The sequence below is a fragment of the Sminthopsis crassicaudata genome, chromosome 2 (assembly GCF_048593235.1).
Source record: "Sminthopsis crassicaudata isolate SCR6 chromosome 2, ASM4859323v1, whole genome shotgun sequence".
In the NCBI taxonomy this organism is placed as follows: domain Eukaryota; kingdom Metazoa; phylum Chordata; class Mammalia; order Dasyuromorphia; family Dasyuridae; genus Sminthopsis; species Sminthopsis crassicaudata.
In genome coordinates this window covers 682,407,890-682,431,803 of record NC_133618.1, presented here as the reverse complement: position 1 = coordinate 682,431,803, position 23,914 = coordinate 682,407,890, and the positions used below count along the sequence as shown (strand labels likewise).

General features: G+C 60.9%; 1 protein-coding gene across 1 annotated transcript in view; it reads right to left on the bottom strand.

Moving 5' to 3' along the window:
• The window catches only part of INPP5A (inositol polyphosphate-5-phosphatase A), a 166,579-nt gene that overhangs the window by 49,335 nt on the left and 93,330 nt on the right, over positions 1–23,914 (bottom strand). Inside the window, exons 5-7 of the mRNA XM_074297215.1 lie at positions 8,154–8,217; positions 4,029–4,132; positions 835–887 (exon numbers count right to left, since the gene is read on the bottom strand). Of these exons, the coding sequence (XP_074153316.1) occupies positions 835–887; positions 4,029–4,132; positions 8,154–8,217 (221 nt within the window). The remainder of the gene's footprint in view (positions 1–834; positions 888–4,028; positions 4,133–8,153; positions 8,218–23,914) is intronic.

Below are 23,914 nucleotides of genomic sequence, written 5' to 3'. Positions count from 1 at the left end.
GGCCGTGGCCCCGGACGGTCTCAGCCTGAGCCGGCCCCAGGAGGGCACACTAGCAGAGCCTGCCAGACTGTGCAAGCACGGGCTTTACCCCATGCTACACCCACGTGCCCGGGACATCCCCCCCCCCAGTGGTTCTCGTGGGGAGGGGACCTCTGGGAATAGCACCAGGCAGACTCTGGGGAGTCAGGGCCAGAGGCAGAGACCTTCCCTGAGCGGGGAGGGCCCTGGCATTCGTCTTGGCCCCATTTTATAGCTGCAAAAATCAAGAACAAAAGAGCTGACAACTGCCAAGGATGTGGACTGGAAGGAGCCAGAGGGGAGTCAGAGTTCCCCTGTGGGACCCAGAGTGAGAGAGGGGATGGAGCTGGGCAGTGGGAGGCTCCTCCCACCCCCTCCTCTACTCTTGACTCCCGAGCACTGGGGAGCCAGGCAGGCCATAGGCAGAACAAGGGGCGACTGCCAAGGCAAGGAGAGGAATGGTGGGACACAGCCACCTGCTGGTGGACCTGGGACGGAAGCTCGGTCACGCCCACTGGGAGAGTGGGGCGCCCTGGACATGAGGCGACGTGGACTTGGGGACCCAATGCCCTTCCCGGGCTGGGGTGACTGAGCCGTTCTGCCTGTCCCATCCCCTAGGGCGTCCCCTCTGTCCCGATGGAAGATTCTGTCCCTTTCAGAGCAGGAAGAAAGGGGTCCTGTCCCTGTCTCAAGGAGTGACCAAAACCCTTCCTCTGCCAAGAGATGAGAGCGCATTTCTGGTGGGCTGAACACGCGTGGGAGCCCCACAGTTTGCACTCCCAGAACCCCGCACCCCTGGAACCCGCGATGACCTACCAGTCCGAGATGCACCACCTGGTCCGAAGAAAGCCTTTCCTGGACCACTTGCACTGAAAAGCAAACACAGTCGGTTCACAGGAGGGCAGAAGAGCCAGACCCCCCGCTGAGCCCGAGCCCCAAAGCCAGAGCCAACACCAAAACTGCTCTGCAGGGGACCGCGCCGTGGTGGAGACACTTCCTGAGCAAGGACAGACACGGGGAGGTCGCACCTGCCTTCTCAGGGGCTAAAAAGAAGTTCCTAGGAGTGAAATGGGTTGGGGGGAGAGGGGGAGAAGGACAGAGACACAGAGACAGAGACAGAGATGGAGACAGACACAGAGACAAAGACAGAGGTAGACAGACACTGAGAGACAGAATGACAGAAACAGACATAGAGAAATGGAGATGGAGACAGACTGATAGATGGACACACACACACACACACACACACACACAGACAGCGGGACAGAGAGAAAGTATGACAGACAGAGACAGAACAAGCAGCCTCGATGAGAAGGGTTTGGAGCTAAGGCCCGTCTCTCTGGCACCAGAGACCTATAACTGACAGGCTTCCCTCTAGACCTGACGCTAGGGCTCTGGGCTCTAGACAATGAGAGCCGCCATCTTGGTCTGTTGGGCAGGGGGCACTAGAGCCTTTTCCCTGGTCTCAGACCCCATCCGCCAAGGGCGGCGCGCCCATGTCCAGGGCCCCTGGCCCATGCCCTCACCCCCAGGAGCGCCAGCTGCCCACGTCTGTCAGTCGTGTTGGGGAGTGGCGGGCCGATCGCCAAAGCCATCTTTTGTTCTTCCCTTTCTGGCTTTAGAAAATGCGTTTGTTCGTTTCTGACTCCTGGGCCGCTCCCTCGGCCCGTCCAGGTGAAGGCTTCGGGATGGAGCCCTTTGGGGCAGGGGAGGCTGCCGCCCGTGGCCTGAGGTCTGGCTGGGGCAGGGCCGGCCGGCCGGGCTCCCTCTCCCCTGCTCCGAGCAGAGCGGCCCCGCGCCTCGTCATTCACCTTAATGAAGACGCTGGGCCCTGCCCCGGACCTCTAGTGATGGGGCCCCCGGGCGCCCCCCGTGTCCGCGACCTGGAGAGCCACTGAGCGTCCCTAAGACCAGCCGTCCGGCCTTTGGTGCGTTTTTGGCTTGGCTGGTGGGAGTCCAAATGGACCCAAGGTGGGGAAAGGGACCTCGGCCCGCGAAGCTCCGGGCCTGATGGCCGCCCAGGCCGCCTGACAACATCCTCAGGGTCGCAGGGCCCCCCCAGGCCTGCTGAGTGCGGCAGTGACCCCAAGTGACCCCCCTGCGCGTCCTTCCAGTCCTCATGGGGGGAAAGGGGGGAAAGGAGGCGGGCGGAGTCAGTTACCCGGGCAGAGGAGGGCCTGGGCTCCATAATGAGGAGCCCCCCTCCTGCCACAAAGCGGTCAGCCCCTCCCAGCCCGTCACTGGGTCCTAGGGGCGTCCCCTTTAGTAACCCTGCGGCCGAAAAGCAAGATCCCGGCAGATCCCGCCCCCCGGGGGTCAGCTGCTCTGAATGTGCCCAGGGGGCTCCGCCCGGGGGCGCCATCCTCCCCGCGGCCCTCGGCCGCCTAATAGGATTCCTGCGGCCCGTAGATGGATGGGAGCGCGCAGCTTCATCTCCTAAAAGAGCCCATAAATCACGGCGGGGAGGCTGCGCTCCTCTCCCAGGTCTGCATTAGAGCATTAGTGGGATGAATCCATCTTTCACAAGAGCCGGGCGGGAGCGTGATCTATGATAACAACCCATTTCTCACTCCCGCCCGGGAAAATGGCCGCCCCCCCATCATGTGGAGTGCGGCTCCCCAAGGCGTCGTTGGGTGCGTAAATCAGGCCGGACTCCGGGGAGTCCCCGCGGCCATCCCGTAATTACTTTTAGAGCGCCCTTAAGCGTGCTCATAAAAGCCCCAAAAAAGGCGCCCGAGCCGCCCACCCCGGGGAGCCCCGAGGGCCTGGAGGCCAGAGCTGAGGAGAGGAGGGGCCGGAGCCCCGCCCCCGCGGGGCCAGGCGCTGCCGAGGAGCCGAAGACCGGGCGGGCCTCGAGGAGCGGCCAATCTGAGGGATCTGCGCAGGCGCCCTCCGAGAGGGGGTGCCCCAGGCTGGGAGGGGGGGGAGGCGGGGGCAAAAAAGGGAGGGGGCCGGCGGCCGCAGGCTTAATGAAATCATCCTCATCAATCTGCCAAACGCTGAAGGACACTGTCGGGGCTGGTCATCTGTCCCCGGCGGGGAGGCGCGGACACCCCCCTCCGGACCCCGTCACAGCACACTGGGAAGCGCCCCGCCCCTCCCAGACACCACCCCGCCCCCCCCCAGCACACTGGGAAGCGCCTGGCCCCTCCCGGACACCACCCGCCCCCCCCCCCCCCCCCCCCCCCCCCCCCCCCCCGGCCATTCCACCCTTCAAGGGCCCCAGTTGTCTCCTCTTTGTCCCCTTTGTCCCAGCCGCCCCGCCCATCTGCGCCTCCGCCGGAGGGGCGACCCCACTCCACACCGGGCTCTGGCCACGTGCTCCAGGATGTGGGGGGGCGAGAAGGGGCTCAGGAAGGGGCGGGCCTTCTGGCAAACTGGGGGCTCCTGCGCCAGCCTCACGGCTCGAAGCGGGCTCTGGCCCTGGGTCCGGGGGTCGCGGCTCCACAGGCACTAAACTCAGCTGGGAGCGGCGAGCCCGTGTAGACCTGGGAGTCCCTGCCCCCCCCCCCCCCCCCCCGCCCCCTCCCTCCTCAGCGGCACCCAGCCATCCCTGGACTGTGCGGGAGCTGCTGGGGTCTCCGGGCCTCCGGCCCGCCCCGCCAAGATTCTCCTCAGATGCAGCTCCTGCCGGGCTTCCTACGTGGGGGGCCGTCACCTGCTTGTCTCTACCCCCCCTTTTCTGGGGGGCAACCCCGGCTTGCCGGCTCCTCCTGTCCCCCCCACTCTTTGTGGTCTGTCTTCCCCTCCCGCTTCCAGCTCCAAGCCGTCCTCCTCAGGCAGCAGCCTTCCCCTTCACCCCCGCCTCCTTTTGGGAGGACCCCCCCCCATGGGCTACAGCGGGCTGGGGCTGTGCCCACATGGCACAGAGTACACAGCAGGTGCTTAATCAGTGCTGACCAACTTGACTAAATGAACAACAGAAGTTGAACGGGCGGAGCGAGGTGGGGGTCTGAGCCCAGAGAGCTGCCCCCCTTCCCTCCCTCGGCCGGGGCAGGGCCCTCACCCACCTCTGGGAAGTAGTCCTGAGGAAACTTCTCCTTCTCCAGCATGGGCGTGCTCTCCAGCGTGTCCGAGTAGATTTCTTTGCCCGTCACTTTCTTGTATTTCTTTGCTAAGAAAAGAAAACCGCGAGTGAGGGGGGACGGGGGAGGGGAGGGCGTCTCTCTGTGACCTGTCCAGGAGGGGAGATGAGCATCAGGAAAGGACAGCGCAGGGCCCAGCCGGCCCCCAGCACTCTCCCTTTATCTCCTCTCTCATTGAGCCTCCAGGCCAAGGCCCCATTCTACAGATGGGGAGACTGAGCAGGGCTTCAGCGACTTGCTCCACATCCCAGTCTTCTGAACGCTCGGCTGGCCGCGCCGAGCCGCCCTCCCGAGAGCATCGCCTGCTGCCCAGGTCCGCTGCCTGCCAAGGGCCTGCGTAAATCACCCACTCGTTCGAGGACCACCGGGTCCCCAGGGAGGGAGGGGCCCCCCAAGTCCAGCGCGGTCTTTGAGGGTGCACCACGCGCCATACGGGAGCAGCAACCCAGGAAGAAGGAGGTGCACCGGGTCATGGGCAGTCGTTAGGATGACAGATTTCTGCTTCATTAATCGTCCTTTGCATTCCCCGGGGTCACAGGGGTCCCCTTAATGCACTTTGCACCAGTTCACTTCAGGCCCCTGGGGGTCCCTGATTTGTTCTTCCTGCAGGAATGCTCGGGGCCACAGGGGGCTGCCACACGGGCGGCTTCCCAAAGGGTTCTGAGATGGTGTGACTGTGTGTGATTGTGTCTGTGTGTCAGTATGACTGTGGCTGTGCGACTGTGTGTATACGAGTGTGTCTGTGTGTGACTGTGTCTGCGTGTCAGTGTGATTGTGTCTGTGTGACTGTGTATACGAGTGTGTCTGTGTGTGACTGTGTCTGCGTGTCAGTGTGATTGTGTCTGTGTGACTGTGTGTATACGAGTGTGTCTGTGTGTGATTGTGTCTGCGTGTCAGTGTGATTGTGTCTGTGTGACTGTGTATACGAGTGTGTCTGTGTGTGACTGTGTCTGCGTGTCAGTGTGATTGTGTCTGTGTGACTGTGTGTATACGAGTGTGTCTGTGTGTGATTGTGTCTGCGTGTCAGTGTGATTGTGTCTGTGTGACTGTGTATACGAGTGTGTCTGTGTGTGACTGTGTCTGCGTGTCAGTGTGATTGTGTCTGTGTGACTGTGTGTATACGAGTGTGTCTGTGTGTGACTGTGTCTGCGTGTCAGTGTGATTGTGTCTGTGTGACTGTGTATACGAGTGTGTCTGTGTGTGACTGTGTCTGCGTGTCAGTGTGATTGTGTCTGTGTGACTGTGTGTATACGAGTGTGTCTGTGTGTGATTGTGTCTGCGTGTCAGTGTGATTGTGGCTGTGCGACTGTGTATACGAGTGTGTCTGTGTGTGATTGTGTCTGCGTGTCAGTGTGATTGTGTCTGTGCGACTGTGTGTATACGAGTGTGTCTGTGTGTGACTGTGTCTGCGTGTCAGTGTGATTGTGGCTGTGCGACTGTGTGTATACGAGTGTGTCTGTGTGTGACTGTGTCTGCGTGTCAGTGTGATTGTGGCTGTGCGACTGTGTGTATACGAGTGTGTCTGTGTGTGACTGTGTCTGCGTGTCAGTGTGATTGTGGCTGTGCGACTGTGTGTATACGAGTGTGTCTGTGTGTGACTGTGTCTGCGTGTCAGTGTGATTGTGTCTGTGTGACTGTGTATACGAGTGTGTCTGTGTGTGACTGTGTCTGCGTGTCAGTGTGATTGTGTCTGTGTGACTATGTGTATACGAGTGTGTCTGTGTGTGATTGTGTCTGCGTGTCAGTGTGATTGTGGCTGTGCGACTGTGTATACGAGTGTGTCTGTGTGTGATTGTGTCTGCGTGTCAGTGTGATTGTGTCTGTGCGACTGTGTGTATACGAGTGTGTCTGTGTGTGATTGTGTCTGCGTGTCAGTGTGATTGTGGCTGTGTGACTGTGTGTATACGAGTGTGTCTGTGTGTGACTGTGTCTGCGTGTCAGTGTGATTGTGTCTGTGTGACTGTGTATACGAGTGTCTGTGTGTGACTGTGTCTGCGTGTCAGTGTGATTGTGTCTGTGTGACTGTGTGTATACGAGTGTGTCTGTGTGTGATTGTGTCTGCGTGTCAGTGTGATTGTGGCTGTGCGACTGTGTATACGAGTGTGTCTGTGTGTGATTGTGTCTGCGTGTCAGTGTGATTGTGTCTGTGCGACTGTGTGTATACGAGTGTGTCTGTGTGTGATTGTGTCTGCGTGTCAGTGTGATTGTGGCTGTGCGACTGTGTGTATACGAGTGTGTCTGTGTGTGACTGTGTCTGCGTGTCAGTGTGATTGTGTCTGTGTGACTGTGTATACGAGTGTGTCTGTGTGTGACTGTGTCTGCGTGTCAGTGTGATTGTGTCTGTGTGACTGTGTGTATACGAGTGTGTCTGTGTGTGATTGTGTCTGCGTGTCAGTGTGATTGTGTCTGTGTGACTGTGTATACGAGTGTGTCTGTGTGTGACTGTGTCTGCGTGTCAGTGTGATTGTGTCTGTGTGACTGTGTATACGAGTGTGTCTGTGTGTGACTGTGTCTGCGTGTCAGTGTGATTGTGTCTGTGTGACTGTGTATACGAGTGTGTCTGTGTGTGACTGTGTCTGCGTGTCAGTATGATTGTGTCTGTGTGACTGTGTGTATACGAGTGTGTCTGTGTGTGATTGTGTCTGCGTGTCAGTGTGATTGTGGCTGTGCGACTGTGTATACAAGTGTGTCTGTGTGTGACTGTGTCTGCGTGTCAGTGTGATTGTGTCTGTGTGACTGTGTATACGAGTGTGTCTGTGTGTGACTGTGTCTGCGTATCAGTGTGATTGTGTGACTGTGATTGTGTACATGAGCGTGACAGTGTGCGATTGTGTCTGTGTGTCAGTGTGACTGAGGCTGTGTGATTGTGTCTGTGTGTGACTGTGGTTGTGTGACTGTGTACATGAGTGTGTCTATGTGTGATTGTGTCTGTGTCAGTGTGACTGTGATTGTGTACATGAGCGTGACAGTGTGCAATTGTGTCTGTGTGTCAGTGTGACTGAGGCTGTGTGATTGTGTCTGTGTGTGACTGTGGTTGTGTGACTGTGTACATGAGTGTGTCTATGTGTGATTGTGTCTGTGTCAGTGTGACTGTGATTGTGTACATGAGTGTGACAGTGTGCAATTGTGTCTGTGTGTCAGTGTGACTGAGGCTGTGTGATTGTGTCTGTGTGTGACTGTGGTTGTGTGACTGTGTACATGAGTGTGTCTATGTGTGATTGTGTCTGTGTCAGTGTGACTGTGATTGTGTACATGAGCGTGACAGTGTGCAATTGTGTCTGTGTGTCAGTGTGACTGTGAATGTGTACACAAGCGTGTCTATGGGTGATTGTGTCTGTGTGTCAGTGTGACTGAGGCTGTGTGATTGTGTCTGTGTGTGACTGTGGCTGTGTGATTGTGTCTGTGTGACTGTGATTGTGTACATGAGCGTGACAGTGTGCGATTGTGTCTGTGTGTCAGTGTGACTGTGAATGTGTACACAAGCGTGTCTATGGGTGATTGTGTCTGTGTGTCAGTGTGACTGAGGCTGTGTGATTGTGTCTGTGTGTGACTGTGGTTGTGTGACTGTGTACATGAGTGTGTCTATGTGTGATTGTGATTGTGTACCCGAGCGTGACTGTGTGTGTATCTGAGCATGTGTGGATTTGTGCGAGTGTGACTGATGTCTTCTGCTTATATAAACTTGAGCTATTTTATCCCAGTGGCCATGAATGTTGTGACATTCTCCAGGGTGGTTCTTCTGCCCCTTACCCTTTCCCCCAACCCCCACATCAGGATGCTCCCTGCTCTCTCCCTGTATCCTGGGGACACAGCACAGTGACCTGCACACAGTAGGCACTCATTAATTGCTGGCCACCCTCCCTACCCCCAACCCAAGTTCCCAAGGCTCGGTGGCTGAGAAGCCTGGTGGGCTGGAGGGCCGCCCATGAGGGATCCTGCTCCCCCACTGGGCACCCACTGTACCCCAATGGCCCCGAAGGGACCCGGGCCTCTTTGCAGCCCCAAGAGTTGCACAGACCCCCGACCCAGAGGGGTGGATGCCAGACTTACCCTTAAAGTCGAACTGATAGATATTTTTCAAAGACTCATGAAGGAAATAGAAGCTTCCTAGTGCCTAGGGAAGAAAACCAACAGGAATCAGTTAGGGAACTGGAGGTGGGACCACCCTCAAAGGGGACTTGGGGACCCTCTTTTTGGGGACCACTTCTATGGCCCTGGCACAAAGCCCTCCCTCGTACGGTAGTGGGACGCTACAGGAGGCAGGGGCTGGAGGACCGGGGCCTGTCCCTCAAAGCCGTCCCCCATGTTATGGAGAACACAGGAAGGAGGGGCTGGGGGGCACAAGCTTAAGGAAACCAATAGAGATGGCGGCCATTGCTCTTCCTCCACTGGTCCTTCCCAAGGAGATACATCCTTCTGGGGTCATGGCCACACATTCTCCCAGGGGAAGCGGCCCCCCAGCCTTCCAGCCTACAACTGCGCTCACTCCTGAGCCGCCAGACCCATCCACAGTTAACCACGCCCAGACCCCTCATTTTAGAGGCTGGACCACCTTTCCTGGCTGGGAGCCAGACCCTTTCCTGCTTCCCCTAGATCAGGGGTCAGACCCAAAGGAAAAGGGGAGGGGGTATCAAGTCATCCCTCAAGACCACCATGGGCCCCAAACTGACTTAGGAAACCCTGAATTCACATGGTCTTTGCGATGCTGCTGTAAGACTTTAGGGAGACATTTCCCTGCTGCTCTTGAACCGGGGGCCACCATTCTGAAATGCCCTTCTTGCCCAAGGGCACCATAATGTGGAGGCCCACAAACGTGGGAAGGACAAAAGCCAAAGTGCCACCTGGGATCGGGATGAAGGAGCTTGAAGCTCTCTCCCATGGGAGAGAAGGGGGGGCAATTTTAGAGACAAAACTGAGGGGACAGCTGTTTCTCTGACCTCTAAGACTCCTGGTGGGCAGACGCTGGCTGGCTGGGCAGACAGTTCAGCCCTCACTGGCTCCCCTGAGCTCCTCAAATGTCCGCTGTGAGCAGTAGGCAGGACCGGGGGACAGGAGAAGGGTCCTTGGGAGGACTCCCCCCAGCCCCTGAGGAGCCCAGGCTCAGCAAGGTGAGAGGAAAGCCTTGGGAGCCACATCAGGGGTAGCTCTTCCCTTCCTAAGACACCCCCCACACTGAGGACCCGGGTCCATGTAGCCTCTGGGGCTGGGCGTCCACTGCCCCTGCCTGGCCAGCCCCTGCACGGCCTGCACGGCGGGCTCTGCGGCTGGTGCTCGGGGAGCCCCGGCGGACTTCCAAGCACTAGGGACCCTCCGGTCTGCAATCCACAAGAGCCCTCCCCCTGAGCGGTCCCCCTGCCATTTCTCAAGCCAAATGCGCGCTGCCAGGACCTCAGCATGATGGGGCAGCTGGGAGCCACTGGGAGGGAGGCAGAGCTGCGTCACTTCAAACACAATGGTTTTTCCCAGCGTTAGCCGCCCTCCTTATCTGCGGACCCCATAGGTGCTCCTGGTTATACAAGGAGACGCTGGGTGTGAGCGGCGCCTCAATCAAACTGCACTGAAAATGCCCGCAGCCTTTCTGTTCCTCCGCGGGGACTCAAAGGTAATCACCACAACAGTGGCGTGTGTGTGTGGACACTGAATGGCAAACCTTATGTTGACTGAAAAAACTGTTCACAATAATAGGAGACTAATAGTATTCTCTCAGAGCTGGATAAATCCAACAGAAAGGTAGACAAGAAAAATGTAAACCCCAAAGACTTGGAAACAGATTCTGCCAGGCAACATTAACTGCACATATTTCTTAGGATGGAGGAGTACCTTTAGAGATAATCCCAGGCAAAGGCAAAGGGAATCCTAAGCAAATGTAAAAAGGCAGAAATAACACGCATGCCGTTACTTATTACACAGGCAATTTGGGAATGATTCCAATAGCGCATTCACAGACCACTCCCCCTTGCCTGTCCTGGGGGTGCAGCCGGGCAAGCTGCAAGATGGGCATGGTCCCTCCATCTCCCCTGGCTCTTGTCACATGACTACTAGGTGAGAGCCCTTATTCCTGATTTTCTCCATGGTTTTGCTGCCCGTATGCCATGGCTGATTGCTCACCGCCTCCGTGCACTTCTCCGAAATGCTCCCAGTCTCGTTGCCATACAATTCTCTCCGTAAAATGTTAATGTTGCAAAGATGGGTCTCGGCTTCCACGCAAAGTTGGAGGGTATTAAACTGACTTTGCCGAAGTCACTATATCATTCTCCTCCTCCTCCTATTCAAGTCGGGGCTCTGCTCGTGGTTCGATCCAGACAAACATACAGAAATACAAGAGTGTCTGTTCAGATGCACTGGGAAACCCGGCCTTTCTGGGCTCGCTGCAGCGGCATCCCTCCGGAGCGGCCCTGCCCAGCCCGACGGCCCCAGAGCTCCTCCACGTCTCCCTGTTAGCCTTGCATGGCCCTTATGATCAGAGGGTCACTGAACAGACTGATTTCTGCGGTCCCATTTTTCATGGAATCCCAACGATTCGTGGGTGAGTGATGTTCGTTCGAAAGTCGACTGCGGCAGGCAGCTGTGTCTTTATCAACAAGCGGTGTATTCCCTACACCTTTCAAACCCTCGTGAGATGGCAAAAGACATGGTCATTGTGGGGTAAGGCCGCTGACATCCTCATCGAGGTCACTCTCCACCTGGCTGGAGATGTAAATGGGAGAGAAGCTCAGTAGTGAGCAGCTCTTTCAGGGCCTTCGGGGTGACTATAGGGGTCAGGATTTTTCCCCTCTCCTCCCTTCAGATGCCTTCCCTATGGGTCCCTCAGCGGCCTCCAGCACAGGTCTCCCCTCCTTCCATTTGGTCCATTGTGACCACTTTCCCCGGTTCTGCTTCACTGTAACTTGGTTCCCAGGAGATCTTTGTACATTTTCTTCCCCACTTTATGACTATCCATGCCCCTTTGAGGTAGGGACCCTTTCCAGACCTTTGGCTTTGCTTTGTGTTTGGCTGGTAGGTCAGCTGTGGACCAAAATGACATCATCACTGGATCAGGGGCAAAGGCCTCCGAAGGCTCTGCCGCAGGTTGGACATGGCTCCCAAACACCTGGGACGGAGCTGGCTCGGAATTTGGGCCTGAAGTTCTGCTTTGCTCACAGAGCCAGCTCCTTCTTTGATGTGGGCACGCCATGCCGGGCGGCCCTGTGCCAGGGTCGCCCGGGGCTCACGAGCTCTTCTGGTGAGTTCAGTTTGAACTAGACCTAGGATGCCACAGTTGTGGGCTCTCTTGCGAGAAAACTTCCTCTCCTCCCAAGCAGAGCACACCTGCCATGCAACTTGTGGGTTAGAGCTACCAGGGCTGGTGTGGCCAGGGTCTGCCAGCCAGTCCTAGCTCCCCAGCTCTCAGGTTGGCTCAGCCCTCTCCGAACTGCATTGTCCCACAAAATATTAACAAAGAAAGGCCAGAAAAATACACGGATTGGCAACCATACTCTGAATCCCTGGTGGCTGAGGAACAGATCGTGGAAACCAAAGTCATGAGGTTGGGGGAAATGGCTACAAGGCCCAGATCTACAGACCCCAGAGGCAAACTTCCGGCTCCAAAAATCTCTGTTCACAAAATGGAGGGAGGGATAAATAAATGAATATGCAAGTAAAAAGAGAGAAACTCCCATCAAGATCGGGAAACAGAAATGGAGGACCTTGAAAATAAGGACCAAACTGACAAAATTCTGATCTGCTTTGGAAGACGAGCATCTATAAAGCATGAGCTAGCCCCACAAAAGAGAGAAATCAAAGGGTTGAAATGAAGAGAAATAAGGAAGACTGAGGGACGTCTACAGCCTGGGATCCATCATCAGAGACAGAGACAGAGAGTGGGAGAGGAAGAGGGAGAGATAGAGGAAGAAGGAGGAGAAAGAGAGAGAGACAGAAAGGAGAGAGACAAAGAGACAGAGACAGAGACAGACAGACAGAGGAAGGAGAGGGAGAAAGAGAGAGACACAGAGAGTGGAAGAGGAAGAGGGAGAGACAGAGACAGAGGGACAAAGAGAGAGACAGACAGACAAGGACAGAGGGGCAGGGACACAGGGACAGTGTATGGGCCTTGCAGGCTGCCCCGAGAGCCTGTCACTGGCCTCAAGTGTACCCCCCCAACAAGGAACACAGGGGGCAGGGCAGGCGGCCTGCATGACCTCACTGAGCCCAATAAGGCTAATATAATATTATGGAGATTGCAATAAATAAATTGAAAATAAAATGGTCAATGAGGGCACAGAAACGGTAATTCATGTAGTCATAAAATCCATAATTAGCACTAATGAATATTTTAAGTCAAAGTTCAACCCAACTTTTTCAATGTTTAACCAACTCTATCAATACAGTTCAAGGCATCCATTTATCATGGCACATGACAACGTCTGAATATGAATTAGCCGCGCGCCGACAGGAAGCCCCTATCTCCAGCCGGCCTTTCCCCGCGTGTCAACAGTGTGTTTGTCAGGGCTGGGATTATTGATCACCTGCCTGCCGGCCTGAAAACAATTAAAACCATCTTTGCATATTTAGAAACCTCACTGTCCCGGCCTGCTTATTAATTTTCCATGAGCAAAAAGCAGTCTATTAGCGGCCATATTTCGGCAGAAAGAGAAGTCCTGGAGGCCCTTGCTTCTCAGAATTCTTCCAGAAGCCCGGAAATTGTGGGGTGAGGAGGCCCCGCCCCCCGGAGCTCCCCTGGCCGAGCCCTTGCACGCAGCGTACAAGGCCTCAGGAGCCTGGGGCACACAGCATGGGCTGAGCTCACCACTGAACTGCCCGGCCCAGCCCCGGCCTCTCCCAGGTCCCCGTCTGACCCAGGCTTCCAGACCCCCCCCAAGGGGGCTTGTGACACCTCTGGGTGTGCTCCAGGAGGAAGGCCACTGTCCTGGAGGCCCTCCCGGCAGGGCCCCCTCTGCTTTCCTTGGCTCCTGGCACCGCTGGCAGGAATGGCTCCCACAGTCACTCTCCTCCCACAGGCAGGGATGGCCTGTGGACACCCTGGGGGCCAGGGCCTGAGCCCCCTTAGCGGTCCGGGCGGGGCCCGGGGCCTGAGCCCCCTTAGCGGTCCGGGCGGGGCCCGGGGCCTGAGCCCCCTTAGCGGTCCGGGCGGGGCCCCGGGGCCTGAGCCCCTTCAGCCGCCTGGGCCGGGCCCATGACTCACGGAGGTGGGAAAGGGAGCCCAGATTACCCCATTAAAAAATCCTCCATCAGGCTGAGTTTGCAAACAAAGGGGGTGTGGGTAATTTATCACTTCCTGAATTAGGCTTATCTCCCAGAGTACACACCATTAGCCTCCCATCCCCAGCCTCCGGGAGATAGGAAGGAGCGGGACTCTTTAACTCCTTCCTGCCCGCCCCCCCAGGGCAGCACCCGCAAGGGCCCCAGCGGCCAGGCCCCGGCCTGGGCTGCACCAGCCGGCTCTGACTCCGGTCCTGGGCAAGAGGAGCAGAAGGCCACTGGGAAGCTGAAGTGGCGCCGGAGGCCGGAGCCAGGGCCAGGGGCCAGCTCCCTGGGGCTTTCCGGCCCTCGCCAGGAAGGAGAAGGGCTCAGTCCTGCCAGCAGCGCCGCCCACCTGCCAAACGTCCAACGGGCACCTTCAGAAGTGCCTGCTCTGTGCCTGGCGATACCGGAAGGAGGCTGGAGGCCAGCCTGGAGTCTGGGGCCCTAACAGGGGGCTTTTAGGCCTTCCACTGGATTATATAGAAAACAGAGAGTTGGTGGCTGGGGGAGGGGAGAGCTTAGCAGACCGACTTGGGGGGAGCTGAAGCCCCCAAGGGCAGGACCAAGCCCCTGGGGCCTGGGATCGGGTCCGAGGCCCCTCTCTCACCCCGGAGGCGTCCCCTTGACTTCAGAAGCAAAGCTGAGGCTCTATTTTCCGATGCCAGGCTTTTAGGCTTGTCCCAAGAGGCGCACTGGGGGCTCCCAGTCGGGGTGGGCGGGGCCCCGCCAGCGCCCCCAAACCCTTGTGGCGGCCTCCCACCGGGCAGCGGTCAGACCCCGAAGGGCGCAGACGGGAGGGCCGCCGCCATGACCGGGCTGCTCACCCCCCCACCCCCGTCTGCCCCAGCCCAATCAGAGCCTTTTCCAGACCGGCAGTGGAGGGGAGGGCGCTCCCGCTCCGGCCGAGCTCCCCGCCCCACAAGTTAATCAAATTGCCGTCCATTGTATTCATCCACTCCAAAGTTAATGACATTCTGCTCCTGAATGAAAGGAAATTTTATAAAGGCCCCCCCACCCCGGCTGGCGCAGGCGCAGGGGGGGGGCTGAACCCTGTCAGAGCTCATGCGGGGCCGCCCTAACTAGGAGGCCAAGTGGATGTGGCCGTGGCTGGGGGGGGGGGGCGCCAAGAGGGCCCGGGCTCCCTCCCGCCGGGCTCCCGGAAATTCTCGCTGAAATGCTGCATTACCGTAATGGAGGGAGAACTGGGGTCGGGGGAGATGACAGCTGGGGAGGCTGAGGAAAGGAGAGGCCGCCGGACACGGCCCCGCCCAGAGCCCCGCCCCAGAACCTGCCCAAGGCGCCCAGAGCCGCCCCCCCCCTACTGCATGCCAGCGGACACCCTGAGCCGCGGGGGTGAGAGCCTGCCCCGGCCTCTCAGGGCCCCCCCCCCCCGCACCCAGAGCCGCCCCCCCCCTCTCAGACCCCCCCCCCCCCGCACCCAGAGCCGCGGCGGGGTGAGAGCCTGCCCCGGCCTCTCAGAGCCGCCCCCCCCCCCCCACCCCGCACCCAGAGCCGCGGGGGTGAGAGCCTGCCCCGGCCTCTCAGAGCCGCCCCCCCCCTCTCAGACCCTCCCCCCCCCCCCCCGCACCCAGAGCCGCGGCGGGGTGAGAGCCTGCCCCGGCCTCTCAGAGCCGCCCCCCCCCTCTCAGAGCCGCCCCACCCCCCCACCCCGCACCCAGAGCCGCGGGGGTGAGAGCCTGCCCCGGCCTCTCAGAGCCGCCCCCCCCCCTCTCAGACCCTCCCCCCCCCGCACCCAGAGCCGCGGCGGGGTGAGAGCCTGCCCCGGCCTCTCAGAGCCGCCCCCCCCCCCCCCCCCCCCGCACCCAGAGCCGCGGCGGGGTGAGAGCCTGCCCCGGCCACTCAGAGCCGCCCCCCCCCTCTCAGAGCCGCCCCACCCCCCCACCCCGCACCCAGAGCCGCGGGGGTGAGAGCCTGCCCCGGCCTCTCAGAGCCGCCCCCCCCTCTCAGAGCCGCCCCACCCCCCCACCCCGCACCCAGAGCCGCGGGGGTGAGAGCCTGCCCCGGCGCTGGCCTCGAGGGGTCCGAGGGACCTGGGGGAGGGGAGGCCGGAGGAGCCTTCGGGGCTCGGAGGGCCTAAGGGCAGCCTGACTGCAGAGGGAAGGCCCGTGTGGAGGAGGGAGGCCGGCAGTGGGCGCAGCGACCGGACCCCTGTGGCCGGCCGGGCCCCGACGCCCAAGGGGAAAGCTGCCGCCGTGCGAGGCCTGGCGCTGGGGGAGCAGCCGGCCGGCTGGTTCAGCGAGGAAGGCCGGCCTGAACCAACGCGTGCACAAAGTGCTCGTGAAGCGCCGAGGGCCGGCCGGCGGCCCCTCCGACGGCGGATGAGACATGGGGGCGGAGCGGTGGTAGGCGCTGGGGATTCTTGGGGGGGGGGCCGCAGTGCCAAAGGGCAGCCCCCGCCCCGTAGGAGCAATATCATGGATACAAGGGAGTGAAAACAGACTTTGCGGGAGCGGCTTTCAGGAAGCTGCAGGGCCCGGCTCCCTTTGCTGGGCCCGGGCCCCACCAGGCCGCTTCTCCCGGGATTTCCCCAAATCGGGCATCTTGAAAGAGGGACCGGGGATCTCGGCCAGCACCTCGATCACCACGTTAATGGAGGGAACCCCGTTACAGCGCGGCTGAGGACGCGTTCTCCGGGCACACGCGCTCCCGGGGCACACGCGCTCTCCGGGCACACCTGCTCTCGGGGCACACGCGCTCTCGAGGCACACGCGCTCCCGGGGCACACACGCTCTCGGGGCACACGCGTTCTCCGGGCACACACGTTCTCCGGGCACACGCGCTCCCGGGGCACACGCGCTCTCGGGGCACACGCGTTCTCCGGGCACACGCGCTCTCGGGGCACACGCGCTCTTGGGGCACACGCGCTCTCCGGGCACAGGCGCTCCCGGGGCACACGCGCTCTTGGGGCACACGCGCTCTCGGGGCACACGCGTTCTCCGGGCACACGCGCTCTCGGGGCACACGCGCTCTCGGGGCACACGCGCTCTCGGGGCACACGCGTTCTCCGGGCACACACGTTCTCCGGGCACACGCGCTCCCGGGGCACACGCGCTCTCGGGGCACACGCGCTCTCGGGGCACACGCGCTCTCCGGGCACACGCAATCTCCGGGCACAGGCGCTCCCGGGGCACACGCGCTCTCGGGGCACACGCGTTCTCCGGGCACACGCGCTCTCGGGGCACACGCGCTCTCGGGGCACACTCTTTCTCGGGGCACACGCGTTCTCCGGGCACACGCGCTCCCGGGGCACACGCGCTCTTGGGGCACACGCGCTCTCGGGGCACACGCGTTCTCCGGGCACACGCGCTCTCGGGGCACACGCGCTCTTGGGGCACACGCGCTCTCGGGGCACAAGCGCTTTTCCGGATGGGCCGCAGTTATGCAAACTAGTCCAGGTCCGGCATTTCCGATTCAATTTTAATCATTAATAGGCCCAGAAAAGTGGGAGAGAACAATATTTATCTTCATCTCGGTCTCCCTTTTAATTACAAATTTTACTTTTAGTGTCATTAGCTTAAAAATCAGATCTCTAAATGGCTCTAACAGAAAATCAATCCTTTCAGGCCAATTAAATCATGCGGAGCATCTGAAGCCCGATTAAAGCCCCCTCCCCCCCTGCTTGGGGCCTTTGTCTTTTGGAAATCATTAGCTTTCAATCACCATTCGGTTCCTCCAATGGAGAAAAGAAGCGCATTATGGATATGAGATAATTAAGGTAAAATGCACTGGGGGGAGGGCGGCGGTTACAAACTCGCCCCCGCAGGGACAGGCGGGGAATACCAAGTGCCCCGCAGCTCTAATTGATTTTAAAATGGCAATTACGCTGGGCACGCGCCATCTCCGGGCGCAGGAGGCCGGGCTCCTCCGCCAGGGACCGCCTCCGCTGCGGAAAGGGGACTCGGTGTCCCCCGTTCTCCGGGCTCGGGGCGGGCGGGGCCCCTCCTGAGTCTGAAACGGGCCGGGGGGGGGGGGGGGAGAGGCGGCGGCAGGGCGTGTGCAGACCCCCGCCGGGCAGGAGGGGGAGTCAGCCCCCCCCACGCCCGCACGCACAGCGCCAGGAAGGACATGGCGGTGCGGTTCTATCGGACCGACCCCAGGTGGCTGCCCCCCCCCCCAGCCCTGGGGCTGGAAAAGAGCGGGAGGGGAGGGCGGGGTGGCTGGAAGCCGCTCGGGTCTAACCCGGACCCCAAGGCCGGGTGTCCCATGGGGCCAAGCCAGAGCGGCCCGGCTGGAAGCACAGCAGCGCAAAGAAGGCCCGCAAGCAGTGTCTTGGAGGAGCCGCCCGGCCCGGCCGGTGCCAGGCTGACCCTGCTGCAGATGAGGAAGCCAGAGCAGGACGTGGCCGGGCCCTCCCCGCTGCCCACGCTGGCCCAAGGCCCCGGGCCGAGGGGCAGGCCCTGCCCGCTTAGTGGCTGCCCGGGCAGCAGGCCCCTGGCCGCGGGCTTCTGCGCTGGGGAGGAGGGCAGCAGCTGGTGACTGGAGTGGGGGAAGATGGGGAAAGGCTTCGTGAGGAAGGGGAACCACCCTGGAGGGGGAGAGGAGGAGGGTGGGAAGCAGGGACCAAGAAGGGCGGGCACCCCGTGGCAGTGCCAGGATGGGGCAGAGCCAAGCCTGGAGCAGCCTGGATGCCCCGTCCCTCCCAGCCGGGGCACAAGCCGCGATCCCACCCAGAAAGGGCCGCCCTTGGCGCGAGCCCGAGAATGGGTCAACACATAACGCCCGCCTGCCAGCTTGAGTAGAAAGAACGTGCCCATCGGACGCCCGCTCCCTCGGGTTGGCAGCTCGGGCAGAGGGGCTGGAGCCAGGCCTGAAGGGAGAGGTCACCCTCCCTGGCCGGCCTTCTGCCCCCCGGGCAGGGGCCCAGACTTGGCGGCAGAGGTGCACGGTGCTGACCGCGACCCCAGCCTTGAACGTTCTGGAGCATCCACAGAGGGCAATGCTGGACAGTCCTAGCTTGCAGACCTCTGGTAACCGGGAGCTCACTACTTGCTAAAGCGCCCACTGCACCTTGGGATAATGGGGAGGGGGAGCTTTTACAGACACCAAACTGGGTTTTCGACCTGTAGCCCCCGTTTCTCTCCTTTGGGACCAACGGCGCAGGCCCAGTCCCCCTTCCAGTGACCCATCAGATAGCCCTGGCTCCTTCACAGGCCGAGGGGATCCAAGCTCCTCGGCGGCACCTGGTGCCCTCCAGGCTCAGCCCGGGACAAAGCTCTGCGGGCAACTTCCAGGGCCGGAATCTGGGCGTGGGAGAGCCCAGGGGCCAGAACTGGGACCTGGCCTGTGCCTTCGGCCCCGGAAAGGCAGCACACCTCCCAAAGCTGCAGTAAACAGGGAGCTGCCCAGACAGGGAGGCCCCTTTAACAGGGGCTGCAGGTGGAGCTGGCCCGTGCCCCAAGTGGGGCCCGCTGACCCAGTCCTGCCCCTGCCCCGCCACCCCCACGAGCTCTCTGAGCACAGAGGCCCTTCTTTTTTTCCTTTGCCTCCCCAGCACTTAGCACAGAGCTAGGAAACCACTGGCGCTCTCTATGTGCTTACTGCCCGATGCCACAAAGTAGGTGTCACATAAAAGCTTACTTCTTGCTCACTCCATGGTAACAACGGGAAGGGAGGGAACGCAAGGACTGTGGTCAGCAGCCAGGTTGCGGAGGAGCCCGGGCGGCCCCCCCAGCACCCCAGCGAGGGTCAGCGGCCATCCCACTGCCACAGCCCCATTGCGGGGTCTTCCTCCTGGCCCCCCGCCGTCCTCACAAACTCTGAAGGAGGCAGGCGCAGGGGAATTTACCAGGCTCACCTGAACTGGTTCTGATTGCCCAGGGGCCAACCCTGCCACATGGGGGGTGCTCAATCAGCTCGGAGGCGAAGACCACCAGCCTCTCCAAACAGGCATCTGCTATTGAGGGGTCATCCTGGCACATGGACCCAGAGAGGCCTCCTGGCCAAGCCCGGCCGCCTCCCAGCCTTGCCCCCCTCGGCCAATCGCCCGTGCCCGCCACCCCAGCGGCCCGGTCCGCTTGCTCAGAGCCAGCTTTTGGTCCAGGACCATATTAGCCCTTGGGGCACATGGGCCTGGAGCCCAGAGACAGGCAGACCGCCCCGCGTGCACATCCCCCACACGTGTGCACAGGAAAGCTCAGGAGACCTTACCCTTTCTGGCACCGTCCCCTTTCACTACAAGCAGCGGGAGCTGCTGAGGAGCCAGAAGCACCCTCGAGTGGGCTGGTTCCCTGGCCCTCTGGGGCTTCTGGGAAGACACGGCCAGGCTTGGCCACTTCCTTCTGCTGCTCCTCCGACAGACAGGGAAACTGAGGTCAAGAGAGTGAAGTGACTTGCCCAGGCTGGGCCTTGGTGCTCTGCCTGTGTGCCAGCTCGATGCCCATCTGAACTTGAGATGTGGCCCTGCCACCGCATGGGGAGCCTGCCCAGCCGGCCTTGCCGGACATCTCTGGCTGACAGCCCCCCCCCCACTGGACAGAGAGCTCGGTCCCGGGCCCAGGCCTGCCTCTGGACGCCACGTGCTGCTCCCTGGCACACGGACCTGAGGATGTACCGTGTGCCAGCCTGTTCTCCAGACAGGACTGCCAGGTCCGGCTCAGGAGGGATGGAAACGTCCAATGATGGTGCAGGAAGCGAGGTGTGCTGGGGAGGGTCCCAACGACACAGATGAGCAGGAGGAAAGCGGACCAAAATGTGGAAGGAGGAAGAGCAGGCAGACAAAAGCTGCCTGTGCCAGGAGCCCCTGGCACGTGACAAGGCTGGGTGAGGATCTGCCATCCTGGGAAGAAGGCAGCCGCCCTCAAGGCCCGACAGACTGGCAGTGTACGCCAGGTTTCTAAGCGTGGAGCTGGAAGGAGAAGGACACAGCCTCTGTGCCCGGAGAGGTTGGCGCCCCGTCTCCCTGAGTGGGAGCCGGAGGAAGGCAGAGGCCCTGTCGGGGGACGGCGGCCCCCTGGTGCCCGGGCCCGGCTCGTTCCTCCAGAAGCGAGGCTGGGGAGCCCAGTCCGTCTGGGAGATCCATTCACCTCCGTGATGTGGCCCTTGCGTCAGAAACAATCAGCGGCACTTAGGAAAAGTTACACCTGCCGGCTCGGACAGACTTATGGCAAATGTACTTAGCAGAAAGGTCACAGCTCGCGGTTCCGCTCGATAAATAACCGCGGGGGGCGGAGGAAGCACCGGAGAATTGGGGCATGTCGGCGAATGAATAAGCGGCCGCCGCTTCCCGGCCACATTATTTCCCTTCCTCCCGGAGCCCCGAGATTCATGTCCCTGCATGCAGCCAGTTCATTACCAGGAGGTCTCATCTCTCTCCCGGAGCAGGCCGGGCGGCCCCCGCGCCCCAGGAGGCTCCGCTAATGTTTAATTCCCCATCATCCGCTCTGCTGAACAGCTTAATCTCTGACTGTGTGATCAATACTATATCAGTGTAAATTAAAACGACAATTTTAAAGTAATTAAGCCTGTTAATGCTCGATTCAAATGTCATTATTTGTACAAGGGATTGAGGAGAAATTACATCGTGTCCAGGGTGACAGGGGGAGCCTTCGGAGCCTTCTCAATCCTGAGGCCGCCCGGCCACGGGAGGCCGGGCAAAGCAGATTAACTCCTGGCTCCCCTCGCCGGGATCCCGATCCAATTTCCAAAGAGGATAACGCGATTTGAGAAATTTAATTCCAGCTACAAACTCAATTATTGTGATAATGGATGAAAACTGGGAGGAGACTCCAAAGAGGCCGCAGAAAAAGCCAGCCTTCCCTTCGCCCAGAGCCGCCTAATGGGCTGATTGGATTTGCCGCTGCCGCCCGCTCACTCCCTTCTGAAGACCCTTCCCATAATTGTGATTGTTGCTGGAGCGGCGGGCATTTATTAAATGGGCCTGGCTGGCCGGAGGCCGCCCGAGCGCCACCTCCCCGCACTATGGAACATTGGGCAGCGACCACGCCCTGCCCCGTCTGGCGCTCGGGCGTTCCCAGCAGGCTGCATGTCCAGAGCCCACCCTCCAGGAGAGCCGGCACAGCTATCCACCGGCTCCCCAGGGCTCAGAGACCCTCCTTACCCGGCTCTCCTGTGTGGAAAGGGTGCAAAAAACTCAAGACCCCCCGCCCGAGTCTGCTGGGCAGTAGGAGAGGCTGCAGCTAGACTAGGGAGGGGCTGGGGGCTCAGGGCTCAGGGGCAGCAATCTATTCACCCAGAGGCTGCCAGTCCCACTCTGCAGATACTTCTGCCCAAGATTCCCCAAGGGTGGGGGGATGCCCCCCGTGGCTCAAGTACCAGCACCCGCCAGCTGAGGGCACACGTAACAGAGCCCAAGACCGACCCCAAGCCCTCCTGATATGGGGGGAGGGCCAGTGCCCACACAACCTCCCAGAGACAAAGCCTGGGGGGGGGGCCCTTTCATTCCCCTCCCCCCCCCCGACCCCTCCCCCCTGCCCCATCCACAAAGAACACAGAAGAAAGCCACAAGGGGAGCCAACAGTCAGTGCTGGGGGGGACACTCTCTTCCTCTCAGCCCTTGGGAGAGAGGAAATGGGCAAGTGGGGAGATGGGGCCCAGAGCCATTGCTTGAGGCAGCCAGAGGATATCCTGAAGGCCAGGCTGGGCAAGGCTATGTTTGCGGGCTCCTGCCGGCACAAGGCTCTGCCAGTGAGGGCACGGGTGAGGCCAGCTGGGGGCAGGGAAGTCATTCGTCCCCAGGTTGTCACCAAGACCCCCTCCTGGGCAGAAAGGCCGCATGTATAGGAGGGGCTCTTGGAGAGAGCCGGGGGGGAGGGCAATTGGGGGTCTGTGGCTCCTGGGGCCACTGTCGAGCCTCTTAAACCCCCTCTCCTGAATCCCTGAACTTTGGGCCCAGCTCCTGCAGCTCGGGGCCGGCTCTGAGGGCAGAGACCCGGCTTTTGCTTTTCCAGGGGGCCTGGCCAGGGAGGGCCGCGTTCTGGACGGTGCTCCCGCCGAGCTCTTGCTGAAATCTCTGAGCCAGGCTTAGGTCTCACTGGGCTCTCCGGCCCCCTCACTGGCGGGGGCTCATGATCTCCGCCCCACAAACAAGGGAGCCAGTCACGGCCTCCAGGATCCGGGGATTCCCGGGCTGCCCTTGAGAGGAGGCCCCTGAGCAGGAGCCCCCGAGCTTCTCACCCAGGGAGGGCCGGCACGGACGCCGCCCTTGTCCAGGACCCGCTCCTGCACCCACGGCCCCGACGGCTCCCTTCTCCCAATGCCCGTGCACGGGACACAGCGCCACCTCTGCAAACAACCCGGCCCACACTCTGCCGCCCCCCAACAGAACGACCTCCCCAGTGACCTCCAGGACAGCGGGGTCCCCGGACACGCCCGGCCGGCTTCCAGGAGCGGAGCCCTCTGCACGTGCAGAAAGACCCCCCAGGACAGGGCGAGGGCCGCCCCAGTCCTCTTTCCATGAGGGGCCACCCCAAATTTATCCAAACCTCGGAGACCCAAAGGGCAGGTCCCGCCGTGGCCAACGGGGCCGCGGCTAATTGCTTCTCCTTGGACTCGGCTCTATTGGCCGCGGGGATCTGATGAACGGAGCTTATTAGTTAGGCCGGAGGCGGCGGCCCAGCCAGGGAAAGCCAGCCAAGCTCTGCCAATGAAACCCAGGGCACCGCGGGAGCTGTGCTCAGGCCAAAGGCCGGGGCCCCTCAGAGCCACGGCATGGGGGGGTTCCTTGCCTGGGCCGCTATCCCCGTGGGGAAGAACAATGACCCGGGCTCAGCTGGGGAGACCACACCCCGCTCCCCATCTCTAAGTGAGCTGAGGAGGGAAGCTGCAGGGCAAGCCTCATGACTTCAGGAACAAGCTCCTGCAGGGCCGGCTGCCAGTGGGGACCCCAAAGGGGCAGCCTGGAGGCAGTGGGCAGCAGCCAGAATGCTGGGGCAGGTGAGGAGCAGATATGGGGGGGGTCCCGGCACGGAACAAGCCCGGAGCCCGGGTAGCAGCCCCGAGCCCCTTGGCCGCGGCGGCTCCAGCGATTTCCTGTCAAAGGCCGCTAACAAGCCACCGGCTTTTAAAAGCTTTACAATTTTTCAGTTAGTTCCCAGCACATTTCTTCCGGAATATTTGTTTCCCTCGCACCGCGATATGACACAAGCTCAATCACGCTTGTCTCCGCGGCTGATGGATGGGCCGCCCGAGCGCCACCGGGCCAGACCTTTGCCAACGAGTCCGTTACAGATTCGTCACAGTTGAAGATTGCCCGTGACAAGTGACTGAGAAGCGAGCCCGGTGGGCGGCTCCTGCGCGGCCTGCTGCTGGCCCTCCTGGCCTGGGATGCTGCCCGACCCTCTCGGGCCGGCGCCCGCGGCTTTCCTGCCGGGATCCCCCCAAGGGGCCCGACCTCCACCGAGGCCGGATCCCAGCGCAGGGCCCGACATACAGAAAGCGCCGGATGACTGCTTGTCGAGTGTCCGGATGACTGCTCCTTGGGTGTCCGCAGGGAAGGCGACGCCATTCCATCCCTCTCCCAGCCTCAGCCCTGTGCACGCACTCTCAGGCAGGGCCCCTTGAACACTCCCTCAGGGGCCTGTGAAGCTGCTTTA